The sequence below is a fragment of the Frieseomelitta varia genome, unplaced genomic scaffold (assembly GCF_011392965.1).
Source record: "Frieseomelitta varia isolate USP_RPSP 00005682 unplaced genomic scaffold, Fvar_1.2 scaffold_206, whole genome shotgun sequence".
Taxonomy (NCBI): Eukaryota; Metazoa; Arthropoda; class Insecta; order Hymenoptera; family Apidae; genus Frieseomelitta; species Frieseomelitta varia.
In genome coordinates, this window is record NW_025109817.1 from 375,885 (window position 1) to 390,799 (window position 14,915).

The following is a 14,915-nucleotide window of genomic DNA, read 5'->3' on the forward strand; positions in this document are numbered from 1 at the left end:
TTTTTGGCACTGTTCTATTAAGCGATTCGCAAATTGCGCGAAGGAGCAACATTTCCTCACTTGTGTGATCTTGACGACAGCTTCCACGTACGCAGATGTGAAATTTAAACAGACCGAGCTCTGACGAGACTCGCGTGCTCTTCTCCAACGTACGTAACAACACACCGAGAGGAGAATTTCGCGGCGAGATGAAAACGATGGAGCGGTCCGTTCACAGCTACGATTCCAACGGGACGATTTCGCTGCCGAAACGATTCGACCGTGGCGGAGAGCGTCGAGAGAGTTGGCCAGCAGGATTTCCACGGAAATAATCTGCTTACGGTAATCTTCTTGGCTTGCCTCCCTCCCGGTTAAGGTCCGCCTTCCACGAGGAGGACCTTCGTCTCCTCGCCGTGTACACGCGGTGCAGCATCCTCGACGAGAGCGGAGAACGCTTCGAATCCTAGTCGGCACCGGGTTTTCGCAAGGGATGTCAAGGGATACCGTATCGTCACCTTTTTTTTTTTTTTTGCCCCTCCGAAGGGACAGTCTGTGGTGTGTCTGTCTGTGCGAGGTACGTCGAGGAACGTTCGACGATCGGAGTTGAGAAGTTGATTCGTGCGATCTCGAAAACGTGTCACGGTGTGAATTGGTTTCAAGACGTGAGTCGATGTATGAATCCATGGGTGTCCCGTTTAATTTCCAACAATCGTGTGGATAAACTGCATGGAGCGAAAGCTATCGGAAGGACGTGGTCGCCGTGTGAACGGTGACCTAGAGGAACGTGAACGATCTCGTGGAGGAAATATCAGTAAAGTTTCGTCGCGAGTGGTGGAAAGAAGATGGCGAGAGAAGAAAGAAAACGGTGGAACGCGAGCAGGAAAAGGAAAAAAAAAAAGGAAAAGAAGAGCCGATCCCCGAGGAGAAGAGGGTAGCGCAACCCCGTTGGAATCTTTTTTTTTCTTTCGACCGAGAATAAAACCTAACTACCCAAGTGAGAGAGAATAGCTCCGTGGATAGGTATATATACGTCTGGCCCGTGGCATTTCCACGGGAATTAAGTTTTACGCTCAATGAACGCGCAACAACGGCCGTCCTTCGGGCTAAATTGCATTCAATGCGACTCGGCGAAGAAACGTTTCCTCGTGACTACGCGGATACCACCTCTTAGCGGCGGTATTCAACGACGATCCTGTGCAAGACACGATCCTCGCGGACAGGTTTTGTCCTGTGGAAAAAGCCCGCCGCCGACTTCCAAGCACCGAAGGAGACGCGACCTTCTTTCTTCGCGGAAAAGGAGGACGATCCCTCGTCGGTGGCTCTCCTCGTCGATCGTTCCGTTGCCCCGACACCTCGTGACGCGATTCCAACGAGGCGAGACCGCCCCGTCGTTCTTCGCGGAGAAACACGAAGGGTGAGATTTTGCAATAACCGATCCCGCGGTGGCGAAGCAACGGGTAGTTCGGGTAAAATCGGTTAATACCCGGCGAGTATTTCGTGGCTTTTTCTGGCCGCGCAGCGCCCTCCTCTTCACGCACAGACTGTGTACGACGTACGGGGTACACGTCCATTGTGGACGCGCTCGCAGCGAGAGAGTGCTCTTCGGGGAACAATGCGGTTGTGTGCAAACACTCTTGGAAACAATGCGGCCGGAACTTAACTTTCCGCCGGTAGCTTTCGCCGGGAGTCGCTTCTTGTGCATCTGAGCGAGTATAACTCCGGCGCAGATTTGCGCTCGCAGACTCTGCCAAGTCCGCTATATTGTATTTCGTCCTTCGTTTTGCCTGGCGATCGAAAATTTTAAAAATTCTCAGTCTCCGCCGAATGATGGACACGTCGCGTGGTTCGATACTCTGACAAACTCGAGCATTTCGTTCTACTCGAGACTCACGGTCGGATCAATCAAACGTGTAACGAGTGAAGAAGAAAGAGCGCGGCACGCTCGACGTGGCGGAATTCGGTTGGGCGGGAAGGAGAAGAGACGCACGTGGCGTTCGCCGAGCGATTCGTTGATACGATCCGTATATCTCCAAGTATCTCAAGCGCGTACGCGCAACCCTCCCGAGACAGGGCGTACACGCGATACGCAATAATGGGGATTTAACAGTCATTAGGAACAACGTGCCGGTATATACGTCGATTGGTAACACAAAGTGTTTGCAGTAGAGCCGAACTGACGAAGGTAGCGAGGGGAGGGGGACACGGCTGGTTGCAGCGGGAGATCGATTCATCGGGGGTGGAAAAGGCAAGGCTCCCTGTCTTTCTCCGACTCAGGCCCGTTCCTCTCTGCCTTTCCGCTACAGCAGGGTCGTAGACTACTCGAGTACCCTCGAGGGCCAATCGAGTGGCGACTTGGGCATTTTGTCCACACTTGGCGGTCTGTAACAAGTGCATTGTCCTGTGCGCCGAACTGCACAAAGATAAAGAGACTTCTGACTACCGTGGCCAAGAGAGAGAGAGAGAGATAGAGAGAGAAATAGAGAGACCTCTCTTTTCGGACTTTCCAAACACGATGAGTTCGCCGCGAAACGCTTTTAATATCACGACAGTGTAAATAAGTGTGGCAGCTTGGTGTAGATGGAGTTTTGCTCCCTCAAACCCTGTATCGGGGCGGCTCTTTGTTTCGCGAAACCGCACGGCACCCGGTTATCGGTGGTGAACCGCGATTAAAATCGTTTCCGGTGGATCGCGAGTTAAACGTTTGGGCGAGTACAGTAAACGCGCGGCATTTTCACCACGTAGGCCACAGGTACGAAGAAGAGGCCGCAGTGATATTGGCAACCGAGAGACGATTGTTTGCACGTTTCTCAGCCATACGTCCGCCTGGCTTGTAACGAGTGCTTTGTGGCTAGTGTAAAGCGCAGGAGTGCACAAAGGTAGAGAGATTCGCGCCTGACTTACTTCACGAGGACCCTCGAAAGCAGCCGCCCTTTCTTCGCCGGCCTTCTTTTCATAGTGAGCCAAATTTTAATATAGCGTGCCAGGGAAGAGGCGTCACGGGGATGCTCGCGCTTTATGGATTCTCTTTCATCGGGCTGAAACTTCATTTCGGGGGAAAGCATCTCCGGCAAAGAACGTAATTAAATGGAAAAGTTATCGCGGCTATATTGTTTCCAGCTACGCTTCGCCGTTCTCTACGTTTTTCGTTTCATTTTTCTTTGTTCTTTTTCTTCTTTTTTTTTCTCTTAGCGTGAGTTGATTACTAAATAATTCCTTGCATAAACAATAAATTTGCTCGCACGTTCACGTGTCAGATATTTGCGACAGATTGGAGAATTAGATCTCAATTCAGGAATCTAAGTCCTCAGTATATTTTGCGGAAATTCAGGTGGTTTCTGCTCCGCGACGAGACAACGAACACGTTGACCGACGAATTTTAATCGACTGAAATTTTCACTTCTTTCGGGGTCTAGTTTTTTGCGCGACAAAGCGGGTTTTGCCCACCAACTGGTGAAACGCTGTTGAACTTCCAATGACGAACGCAGCGGGCCACGATACACTGCGAAAGTCGAGTGGCAGTCGAGGGGTAACGCGGGTGTTTCATCCATATTTGCGCGAAGGAACTTTCGCTCGAGTAATCGTACGAGCACCCTTCACGCGTCGTTGTTCCTTTCATACAAAACTCGTGGTTCCGTTGCACCGACCATCCAAACGGAAACAATGCTTTATTAAAGCGGGCTTATCGATGCGAAATTTCATTTCCGAGCAAGTGCACCATTGAAACCCGATCCACGGCGAACCGAGAAATTGCAAATAAAAGTTCTTGCGTAAAAGTTCGTACGTGGTCTCGTATCAACTGGCAAACCAGTTCTTCTCACGTTGATCGAGTCAATCTTTTTTCGAGGAGCGTTTGTTTCTCAGTTCGACAAGATTCAAATCCAAATGACATACTCTTCTGTCGAACATCGTTATTAAAACTTCGTCAAAAGTGCAAAGAATGTTTAATTTTACCCGAACTTGAGTAAAAATTTGACTCATTGTTACCGCGGACTTTTGTATCTTCAAATTTTGTAGAATTTCGTAGAATACAATTGCATGTTTGACGATTATCTCACAATTGCACTTCGTACAGTTTGGAGTATCACGCGTGCGTTCTATACATTCAAACTTTCTCCGAACGCGTAGACATCCTTGCCTCGATAGCAATTGAACCAGGCACGACGAACGTGCATTAGTTCTTTCGATCAAGATGCACCCTCGTTTCGAAACGACAGCCGGTTGTCGCCATCCACGTTGTCGTCGTCATCCGATTGTTTTTCACGTCGCACATGTTAATTACCGGGCGATTAGTCCACCTTAATCCGAAACACATGCGAGGCGCGGTAAAACTCTCTTTTCTTAGTAGAAACATCCACTCGGGACAAAGGACAAATATTACAACGGCACCCGACGCCAGCGCAGATGCGAAACACGCAGCGAGGACGTGATAAATGGGAAGGCAAATAAATTAATAAGCGTTGGATGCGGAGGTGCGAGGTGGAAAGCCGAGGAGGAACCGGCACCGATAGACCGCGACTTCGTTCTTGACTTTGTAATCGGAGAGGATAAAACGCGGCTTAAGTAGCGGCTAAACGTGAAACGAAAAGGCTACGACGACGAGCCCGAGCCGTGCCCTCCCCGCCCGTCCCTTTTTTCTCGACGTCGCTCTCGGTTTTCGAGAGGACACGTCGCGTTTTCGGAATTAGCCGGCGTGCCGTTGTCCACGGGGTCAACAGGGGATGCGGAGGGGGAGGGAACAGCTTCGAAAAGTGGCGGAGTCGTGTTGCATCTTCTTTGGATTATCCGGCATCGCCAGCTGCCAACCGCGTCGCTCTTATTTCCATCTTCCGCGATCGGTTTCGATATTCGTATAAAGTGCCCGGGAACTTTCCATTATCCGCGACTTCCGTTTAATAACGCGTTTGGTTTCTTTGGCAGTTAAGCTGGCCGTTCTATTGTTCGACAATCGAGGAGTAAACTGCGTTTCAGGAAGTTGGAACCTTTCGTGCTACACCTCGGTTCGAAAATTTGGAGCAATCTTTTGCTCATCAGGTGACACGGATCTTTTGATGACATTCTCCTGAGAAATAGATTGTAATTGCAATTTTCGATTTTTACACGTACAAATAATACTTGATAAAGCAGATTTTGGTTTTTCAAATATGCTTGAATTTGCGTATCTGACAATTACAAAGAATATTACTATCTAATTAAGAACGTCGTTATATTTCTTTTGAATGCTCCAAATTTTTTTTCTAGCAGGAATGTATGCTGCAGATCGGAACGTAGATAACAAATTTCTTATTCCACGTATATCTCTATTCTATGCATTTCTTTTCTAAAAACAGCGCCACTGTAAAAGTTTGAAAGGTCTACTTTCGTAGATTTAGTAGATGTCGTGTTTGAATCAACTTTGAAGCAAAGAAGGGGGAACAATCAACGTCGATTTTTTTCGAAAAAATTCAGAAATCCGTTAATCTACAGAGTAGAGCAGAGATGCGATCAGCCTGTTGTGATGTTGGTGTGAATTTGATTTTTTCAGAAACAGCGGATAATTGCGAGAAGTGGAGGAGGTTTGCGTAGACTCGGCGGCCGCGAGGCGGGGAGGTGGTCGTGGTGGGGGCCGAGGGGGTGGTGATGTGGCCGAACAGCCTCGGTGGTACATCCGGCTGCAGCGGGGGCGCCGGCGCCACCGATCTCGGGGGTCTCGCCGCCTCCACCACCTCGGCCTCCGATTTATTCGGGCCCGCCGCTTTTGGCGCGTCCGCGGCCGGGCCCTACGGCGCGCTGAAGACCAACCCTTACGTCAGCGCCCTTGGTATGCCACCGATCGAGGCGCTTCACTCTACCATCGGCTACCCTGGTTGTACTCCCGCCGGTGAGTCCTACTACTGTGAGTGCCCCTTATTTTACATTATTATTATCGAATATCTTCACCGGCGATTACTTTCGCTTACGTCTGTTGCCGGGTACATTTTTAAAGTGCCGATGATCAGCGGGATCGTGTCAAGACTTTAACGATTTCTTTTAAAGGCAATCCAAGAAAGCAACGAAGGGAGCGGACGACGTTCACTCGGGCGCAGTTGGACGTTCTCGAGGGACTGTTTTCAAAGACCAAGTACCCGGACATTTTTATGCGGGAGGAAGTAGCAATGAAGATTAACTTACCAGAGTCGAGAGTGCAGGTACGTCGGAGTAGCTGGTTACGAAAGCGCGAGCATGTCGGTTTCCGTCAACGACGAAACGATACAGCAATAGATACGTCGTGTCGGTGTTTCGTTACCCCGAGGGGTTGTAGTGTCGGCATGCAGATACGTCCCGTAGACGGCATCGATTTACTGGATGCTCGTGTTTCCTCGATAGGTTGGGTGTTAACCGAGTTAGTAGTTCATCTCGTAAGCGTGCGCGTGCTTGTGTTCGTTACCTTGTTACAAAAAATTCCAGAACCGAATTCCATCTCCAAAGCAGCGTTTCCTCGGGTGGTTTCGGTCAATTGAAAAGGGGAAGTTTCTGTGACAGAAACGGTTGAATGGCGTGGTATGATGATTCGTGGAATTGTCGAGTCTCACGAACGAATTCGTGTCGCCCGAATCGACTTTCGAAGCCAACAGACTCTTGGAACGTGTCCGTGCATATTCCACCCTTATCACGGGCGGAAAGGGCGCGCCGCATCCGCAATTGTGGGCCAGCGCACCTGGTCCCAGCCCCGTAAATGAATTGAATGGGTCCAACCAGGTCCATAGTCTTGCGCACGTTCATCGTCGACTGCAAAACCGGAGTCTTCTGCTCGTCGGCTCGTATTTTTTGACCCCTGCGTGACTTTTCAATTGAACGGAACCGGTCAACGGAAGTGATCGAGGTTTCTATATACATATATGCGCATCATCGCAAATTTATCTTTGCGATTGTCGTTCGTTTTCTTTTTTTTTTTTTTTTTTTTTTTTTGTTGTTTTTTTTTTTTTTCTGTTGTTGATTCTTTCTGTCATACGTCGGAAGTAGGTGGCAGATGTGGCAATTTAGAGGCGACCAGACAAAGCAAAGTCTCTAGCGATGTACACGAGGATCGGTTAAAACTAGAGAATTCGTACAGAGTAAGTAGGAACATATACGAGGGAGCAGCTTCAGTGGAAGAACGCGGGTTGCTCGTGTCGTTCCCCAGAAAATCCGTAGAAACCCAAGCTCACCTCTCCGCTTCTAACATTGATCGCGCAGGGCTTCTCTAGGCTCCTCTCTCTTTCTCCCTCTCTCTCTCTCTCTCTCTCTCTCTTTCCTCTCTTTGCCCTCGCCTCACCACCCATTGCTCGTCATCGTGCCTCCCTTTTCCCTCCTCTTTATCTCTCGTTCTCTCTCGTCTCTTTATTCTCCGTCCTCGTTCCTCCAGCGCGTTTCGTTCACTCTCTCGCCTCCTTCTCCAAAGGTCGTTTTCGCGTTCTGAAAATCTAGGAGGGCGCACGACGACGGATCGAAGGAAGAGCCAAGTCTGTCGTATACTTCGACAAGTGAAATCAACGATTTCGTAGACGTTTGTAACAGAGTAAAAAATTTCTTCGCTAAATAATTTGCTATTTTGTCGCTTCTCGAGAGAAACGATGGTTCCTGGGAATTCAGGAAAATTTACGTTGAAGCGATTTGCCAGCGATTATCTTGGATTGCCTGATATTAATTTTGGAATGATGGATTCGGTATTTTAAAGCTCGACGACGACAGAAAGCGAGCATATCGTGTCTGTCAGGGTGGCTGAGTTTGATTGAAAAATCAGAAATCGTCGGAGCGATTCCATTAACGGAAGTTTGCTCACACGTCAACCTGTTTGCTCTCCGTCATTTTGTTCCATCGGCAGACGCGAACGAGTTTCATACGCGCTGGTTTCTGCTTCGTGTTATCGAATCCGGCTTCATTGGTAATTGATAGTTGCGTCCGTGCTACATTCCCTTATAATTGGCTATTACGCCAGCTTTATGAAAGCTCTGTACACCGTTCCGTGCTCGTTTCCTATGAGACCCGCACCTCGTCGCGTTTGAACGCAAAAATATGGATCGAAAGCTGCTTTCAGTCGTTTATTGAAAAAAAAAGATGTGCTGTATAGAATCAGGAACGTAGATATTTCGTTTCGTATTTTGTTTTCATCGAATAAAATATAAATATATGTGCGCACATATACACAGCCACTCGTAATCACGCGCACGCGTTCCTTTGATATAATTTATCAATTTATGTTGCACGTGCCGTAGGTGTGGTTCAAAAATCGCAGAGCCAAATGCAGACAGCAGCAGAAGCAACAGCAGCAACACGACAAAGCACCGAGGTCGAAAAAGCCCTCCGGCAATCCGAGTAACAATCCGCCCTCTGGAAAAAGTCCTTCGATTGCTACCACGCCCACGCCTGCTGCGGCCGTGCCAGCCACAACACCTCTGTAAATATCGCTTACATTAATACCTGCCTTTTTTATTTCTTTTTCTTTTTTTTCTTTTTCTTTTTTTTTCTTTTTCGACGAAAGCTCCCAGCTATCGTCGTTTTTCACCTCGCGAAAAGAACAAATGTAAATAGACGAATGGCGCGATTAACAAAAAACGATCCAGCGCGTTTCATACTTTATTAATCACGAAAACGTCGCGCGACATTCAACTTCGTTGAGTTAGCGATTTATAATTGATCTGTAACATTTGTTTTTTATACCTTTAACTCGTGTGTGTGTGTGTGTAGAAGCGGAGGTGCAGGTGGTTCGGCGGCTAGCTCCCCGGCTCTTCTAAGAGATTCTCCGCAGTATAAACCAGCAGGAAGCGCAACCAGTTTACTCCTCGCTTCCAGTACAACTCCGCCAAGCGTAAGTTATCGACAAAATGAGCGTTTCCTAAAAAGCTTTATCCTCGGTGGATATGGATGGTTTCGTAGAAAGGGTGGTATTTTGCAGTTAGGGGGAACGGTATACAGCAGTGGGGGCAGTAGCAGTAGTATCTGGAGCCCGGCCGTCACGGAAAGCGGCGGAGCATTTCCTGGTGATCATCAGAGGTTAGCGTGGACAACAACCACGTCTCAACAGCAATGTTACCAAAATTATTCTTCTTATTACACCAACATGGATTATCTCTCACCTGCAACGCATCAGTTGAATGTCGTGGTAAGCATGCACTATAATTAATGTATTATAAATTAATGCAATTAATACAGAGATTCTCATAGAGTGCTAAACTTATTGGTTTTCTGTATAAGAATTGGATTTGATCTTTGGATTAGACTGGGGATTTTTATGCAATTTCATTTTCACAAGCAGATGTGGAAATTTGTTTCACGTTTATCTTCCTTTTTTTTTATAGAGGCATGAAAATCCATACAAAGGTCAAACAAAGATCAAATCCAATTTGCTGAAAATTATTCTGTTCTAATGATTTTTTGAATTAATCTTGCAGGATGGCGGAGGAAGCAGTTTAGACAATACATGGAGTAAAACAAGAGATGAGAGCGCCTCGTCTTGGTTTTATAATAGCGCTGGATGGGGCGACAGAAAGTGAATTTGAGATTCGCCGATTGATGGAAACGTCATGGCGTCGGTACATATCATCGACAATAGATAAGCGAACTCTCGAAGGTCGATGGCAGTCACTGTTACTAATAACGCGAGACACGGCCAAAGACAGTCCTTTTAATGTTAAACATATCGTTGAATCACCACCGCGGTATTTTATCGTACTAGCCGCGTTCTCCACGAATCCACGTAATCGAATTTAAAATTCACGTTAATCGTTTCGAGAATATGAACGTACGTAACAACGTTGTGATACGTGCCGAGTAAACAGAGAGTGGAAAACAAGTTAGTGTTCGAAACGTTAACCGTTTAAACTACCTATCTCGATATAACGTTCGATTTAACTAGATCAGCTTCGTACTTTGTGCGTTTGACTTACTGCCCTCTTGCGTTGAAATGTGCAATTTGTTGACGATTGTATATCTCAAATACTTTAGACTCATTTGTCATAACTTAGTCGTCTCGGAAGTAAAAATATTTTCGACAAAGATAATTTGAACGAGAATGGCAACGGGAGTGAAGCGACCGCGTTATCTCTTCCTTTTTCTTTTTCCTGCTTGCAGTCAATGTTACATTATAAATACATTTGTACATGAGAACGCATGTGGTGAACGTATCCTGTCGCGCGAATTTTCTAATTGTGCCAAAGGTAATTGTTCGCGAAAGGACCGAACCTGATGTATATAATTATAAATAACCTCGCACCGTTCGGAGGAATCAAGATAGTTAGATAGAACTTTGCAGGTAGCAACGACAGAATAAGATGGGCCCTGCGTTATTATCGATCACGATTTTTCGGGAAATGATGATTACGTACGTAAAGGCGTGTGTACGAATATCGTAACATGTACTTATTGTGTACATAAGTTATATATGCCTTACGAAGGCATACTGATCGTCTGTGTACATATGTATGTACCATTTTTCGAAAAAAGTAATTTTGCGAATCGATAGGATATTCGAGGATGATCGTCGATTATCTGACGACCATCAGTTTCATTTTAATATCCGTATAAATCACTATCGTGGGGCTTTAATTCGCCTGAATAGTATTACTATGTAAATAAAAAAAAAAAAAGATAAAAAAATTCGCGAGAGCGTTATCATTATGGAGTGCTAGTCGAAATTTATATTTTCGATTTTTCAATCCTTTTTCGGTAAAATCAATCTAAACAAAGATTGATAGCGCAATCACTAATACCCTTGCCAATGCGAATGTGGATACATAATATAAAGGGGCCGGGAATTAATAAATCAACATGTAAAGTAAAAAAAAAGTATATAGTAAATGTAGGAATGTAAGTAATATGACCGTTTAGATTGTTATTATAAACATCATGATACTATGATTACTTACGGAGTCAACAACGACGTATGTGTAATAGGATATATGAAATAATATATCAAATTTGAATTGTAAACCTTTTGATTCTTTCAATGTTCAGAAAGTCCCAATTTTCCTTCAAAAAGAAAGATCAAATTAATTTACACGATGCGTAGAGATTTCTTTTTAATTCTCTATCGCCAAGACACAAAGATTAAGATGGAGTCTACGAAATTCTTAAATTAACTTATACATAAATATGGAACATTCTTCTTTTTGATCTGCCTTTATTACATATTTTTCTCATAAACGTAACAGAGTACAGTGTTATATTAATTTTATTTTAACTTGAATCATCGTTAAAAAAAAGCATGCACATAGAAAGAGAAATACAAGAGATCAGTAGAGGTTTCTGAGCTTCCACGTCTTTATTGCAAATTTTTGAATTTGTGAAATACCGCGCGCTGGATCGTGGACAAGAACCCTTCACGCATGCGTCGGTAACTAGTTGGATGGGCCAGTTTAGAGCGCCCTCTGACGGTAACAAAGGAAATCACGACATCGGCCGTGAACCCCGCGAGAAGAGGCCGCTAGGACGCGGCGTGGGTTAGTATCCCTCTCAGTATCGCGCGTCGTTTCGTGGTGTTCGGATGTTTCGTTCTTAGTTTCGCGCAGTGTGTTGATCGGGTTATCAAGCAGGCTTTACACGGAAAGGGAAATAGAATGACAGCGACGTGAAGGCTCTGAGAAACACGGAACGGTCTTCCTGCTCAGTTCCTTCCCTCCCCCCTCTCCGAGTGAGTTTCGAGTCGCGCGCGGTTTCTTCAGATTGGAGCCAACGAAAGGATGCGGCGTCTCGACGCAACTACGCTTTTGCTGTGTCTTCGTGAGTACCGTATACATGTAATATAACGCACGTAACAACGATTCGAACGATCCTTTTCCCACCCTACGGTTCATCCCCTTGCTCGTGCCAGTGAATCACTGAAAGAGTACGGAAGGGGAGAGAACGAGGAATGGTATTATAGATTTCGTCTATCGTTTGAAATCATTCAGCCCTCCATTCCCCCCCCCCCCCCCCCGTATATTTTACATCGTGCTCTGTAGTTCTTCCTTTAACTACGGTTAATACGCCTCGACTGCTGCGATTCCAAAACAAAACGTGTCCGTGTTGAGCAACTTTTTTTTTCGTACTTCAATCTGTTTCTCTTTGTTTTTTACATTGTTCAACGAAAGACTCGCGTGTATCGAAACTGGCTCTGTTTATCTCGGGTCTTTACAGCTACAACCTTGTCGCGTTCTTCGATCGCGTTCTGCGACTGATTTTCACAATACGACAACACGTCGCAACTGGCTTCCGATTTTAAAAGGAATACCATTAATTCACGCAAACGTTTCGTTCTTTTTTTTTCTTTTTTTTTTTCGCTGGTAATAAATTCGTGGGGCGAGAGATCAAAGAACGGGGGGAGAATCGACGGTGGAAACGTATCGGGCATTGACTGGAGATCGAGAGCAATGGGCAAAGCCGCGTTCGTCGATGGCCCTTTAACACTGTCGGTGAATTCGCCCGCTCCAAAAAGCGGGTTTCGTGCCTCCAATTTGCAGTCGGTAGGCGAAATCAGCCGTGCCGATCTCTCACGTGCACCGTCTCGAAATTCATCCTCGCAGCCGATGCGACGATGTGTTGTTGATAACGATACCTGGCAATGTTGCCAGTGGTGGTAGTGGCGGGTAGTAGTGGTGGTATCGTTGGCAGCATGTTAGGTCGGGTGGATGCTGGCTACGATCTTTCTCCATCGTCCATGATGCCGGCCGGTAACACACTGCTGCCGCCTCTCTCACCCTCTTTCTCTCTCTTCTCTCTCTCTCTCTCTCTCTCTCCCTCTCGAAGAGGAGAACCGGTTCGATAGCCATGCACACCTAGAAAGCGAATATACGCAGACTCGGCGGAAAAGGGGGGCTATATTACGTATCCACCTACCTAATATCGATGGTAACGTCGTATACGTGTGGCTGCACGTGTAATTAGTAGCCATGGCTGCGAACAGGATCCTCGGGCAAAGACGATGCTAGGTTTTCCTTGCTGAACCCTTAAGGTTCAACCCTTGGCGTACGAGATAGACACACACACATACTGGATTGTACGAAAAAGATATCTGTCTATCAATCTTCCCGACTGATCCCATTTATAATAGTGTAGCCAAGTTAAAAAAAATGCCAAATCGACCCATTCGTTGCATATTTTATTTTTATTTGCGACTTTACTCGCAAGAGAATCCATCGCTGTTTCAACTCGACGACTATTTCGGTCTTATCGGATTCTATGGGTAGCTATTCGAAGCGCGCCGATCTGACCTCCGCTCCAATTGTGAATATCCATCTAGCAACGGCGCCAGTATTCGATCTGGCGAATCAAATTCAGAGAATTTAGATACGAATTCTGTGGAGAGAGAATCGTGTTCGATCGGGGCGCAGCCTCTCTAGAAATTATTCAGCGAGACGGATGTTTTTCTCTTATTCTACTTTCTTTCGTTTCGAAAAACCGGCTATCGATAAAAACGCGTTAGCCACGCGTTCGTAAATCACAATGCACGGCTCGATTCGAGGGAGCGTGTTTGAGCTGGAACGGCAGCATAAATAGGATCGCGACGGGACTTTGATCGGTGTCTGGAAGCGAGTCGAATCGAATGGAATCGAATGGAACTAACGTGAAGAACGGCGAGGCGAGGCGAGGCTGAGACGAGACGAGACGAGACGAGACGAGACGAGACGAGGCGATGCAACGACTCGTGCACGCGGTTCGTTCTTTAGTTTAGCTTGTGGTCGTGGTCGTCGATGGATGGGACGCATCGCGAGCATTCCCGCTTGGCTCCACTTTTCCTTTCTCTGCCTGTTGCCCCACCGGCCACTTGGCCATTCATCTTGGTCCGGTGCTCCTAATTACACGTCTCGGGTTACGGATGAGAACGACCCGTCCCGTCGTTCGGAGACGTCCTGTGCCCTGAAAAGGGGTACCAGTATACCAGGCCGCCCCCCCTCCCCCCGTATCTTCCGCTTTTTCTTCCTTGCTCTCTGTCTACGTCTTTTTTACACCGGTCGCCACTAAAGGCCCTTTGTCCGTGGCCCGGCGCGCGCGGCTATTTTATACACCGAATGTTATTCAGCTTCAGAGTTACTTGAAACTCTCTCTTCTCTCTTCTCTCTGCTCTGCTTCTGTTCCTCTCTTTATCCGCGAGCTGTGTTTCTCCTTCGGTCTAAAGTGTTTCTGAAACGTCGATGTGGCAGCCGGCGAGCACACGCGCGACGAAGAAGGTAGCGAGAGAGAGAGAGAGAGAGAGCTGTGGAGGGCAGCGGTACCAAGAAAAATTGTATTAGCCCTTTGATCCCTTGGCTGGTGGAACGACTCGGAAGAGAGCGAATAAAAGCAGAGGCCCGCGCGTAATGCGGCTATTTACGCATAAAGGGCGAAAGCGACGCTTTCCGCGCCGCGCCACGACAGACAGCCCCGTTTCGTCGCTCGCTTTTGCAAATTATCAACAAGTCCCGCAAATATTCGCTCCTGCTGTTTTCAGTCTCTTGAGAGGCCTCGCTCGAAAGTAACAATCGAACGCAATCGAAAGTATCAAGGCTGAAATATTTTTTTTAGTGGCCATGCTCCGTTCGTAACGTTTGCGAGCTAACAAATTTAAAGATTCTGAACTCTTTAGCACCGAAATGCGCTGTCTATCACCAAGGAAACTCCACGCAGGATAGATTCGTATTCCTATCTAGTCCTTGAGCAAACAAACATTCTTTAACAAATTCCGTTCTACGCGTCAGAAAATTACGACGGACAACATAACCGGGAAAGAGATGGTAATCGGGCAACCAATCTATCTAGCTCTCGGTAATCTTCGAGATGCAACAAACGGGAAACGGGAGACAAAAACAAAGCTGGAAAGGGGAGTCGTAACATTCGGTGGACAATACCGTCAGGACAAATAGATAGCGTATCGTGGCTGATAGCGGAATTTCCGGCGACGTGTATTTCGACAGGAAACGGCTCTTCTGCCGGCGGTTCGTTTTTCTTTTTTTTTCTCTCTCCGTCTGTTTTCCATTGGGTTGCCGGTA

The 14,915-nt window shown here is 46.7% G+C and overlaps 1 protein-coding gene across 5 annotated transcripts in view; it reads left to right on the forward strand.

Annotated features, from left to right (window-relative positions):
- Positions 1 to 10,642, forward strand: part of LOC122526976 (homeobox protein otx5-B-like) — a 12,445-nt gene extending 1,803 nt beyond the window's left edge. For 2 of the 5 annotated variants that reach the window (XM_043650708.1, XM_043650707.1), the window contains exons 2-7: positions 5,501 to 5,851; positions 5,992 to 6,143; positions 8,190 to 8,371; positions 8,662 to 8,782; positions 8,870 to 9,076; positions 9,366 to 10,642. In XM_043650708.1, the coding sequence (XP_043506643.1) occupies positions 5,596 to 5,851; positions 5,992 to 6,143; positions 8,190 to 8,371; positions 8,662 to 8,782; positions 8,870 to 9,076; positions 9,366 to 9,467 (1,020 nt within the window). In that variant the 5' untranslated portion in view covers positions 5,501 to 5,595 and the 3' untranslated portion in view covers positions 9,468 to 10,642. Of the gene's footprint in view, positions 1 to 660; positions 911 to 980; positions 1,000 to 5,500; positions 5,852 to 5,991; positions 6,144 to 8,189; positions 8,372 to 8,661; positions 8,783 to 8,869; positions 9,077 to 9,365 lie in introns of those variants that run through there. The other 3 variants (XM_043650710.1, XM_043650709.1, XM_043650711.1) reach the window with 3 other exon arrangements.
- The last annotated feature ends 4,273 nt before the right edge of the window (positions 10,643 to 14,915 follow it).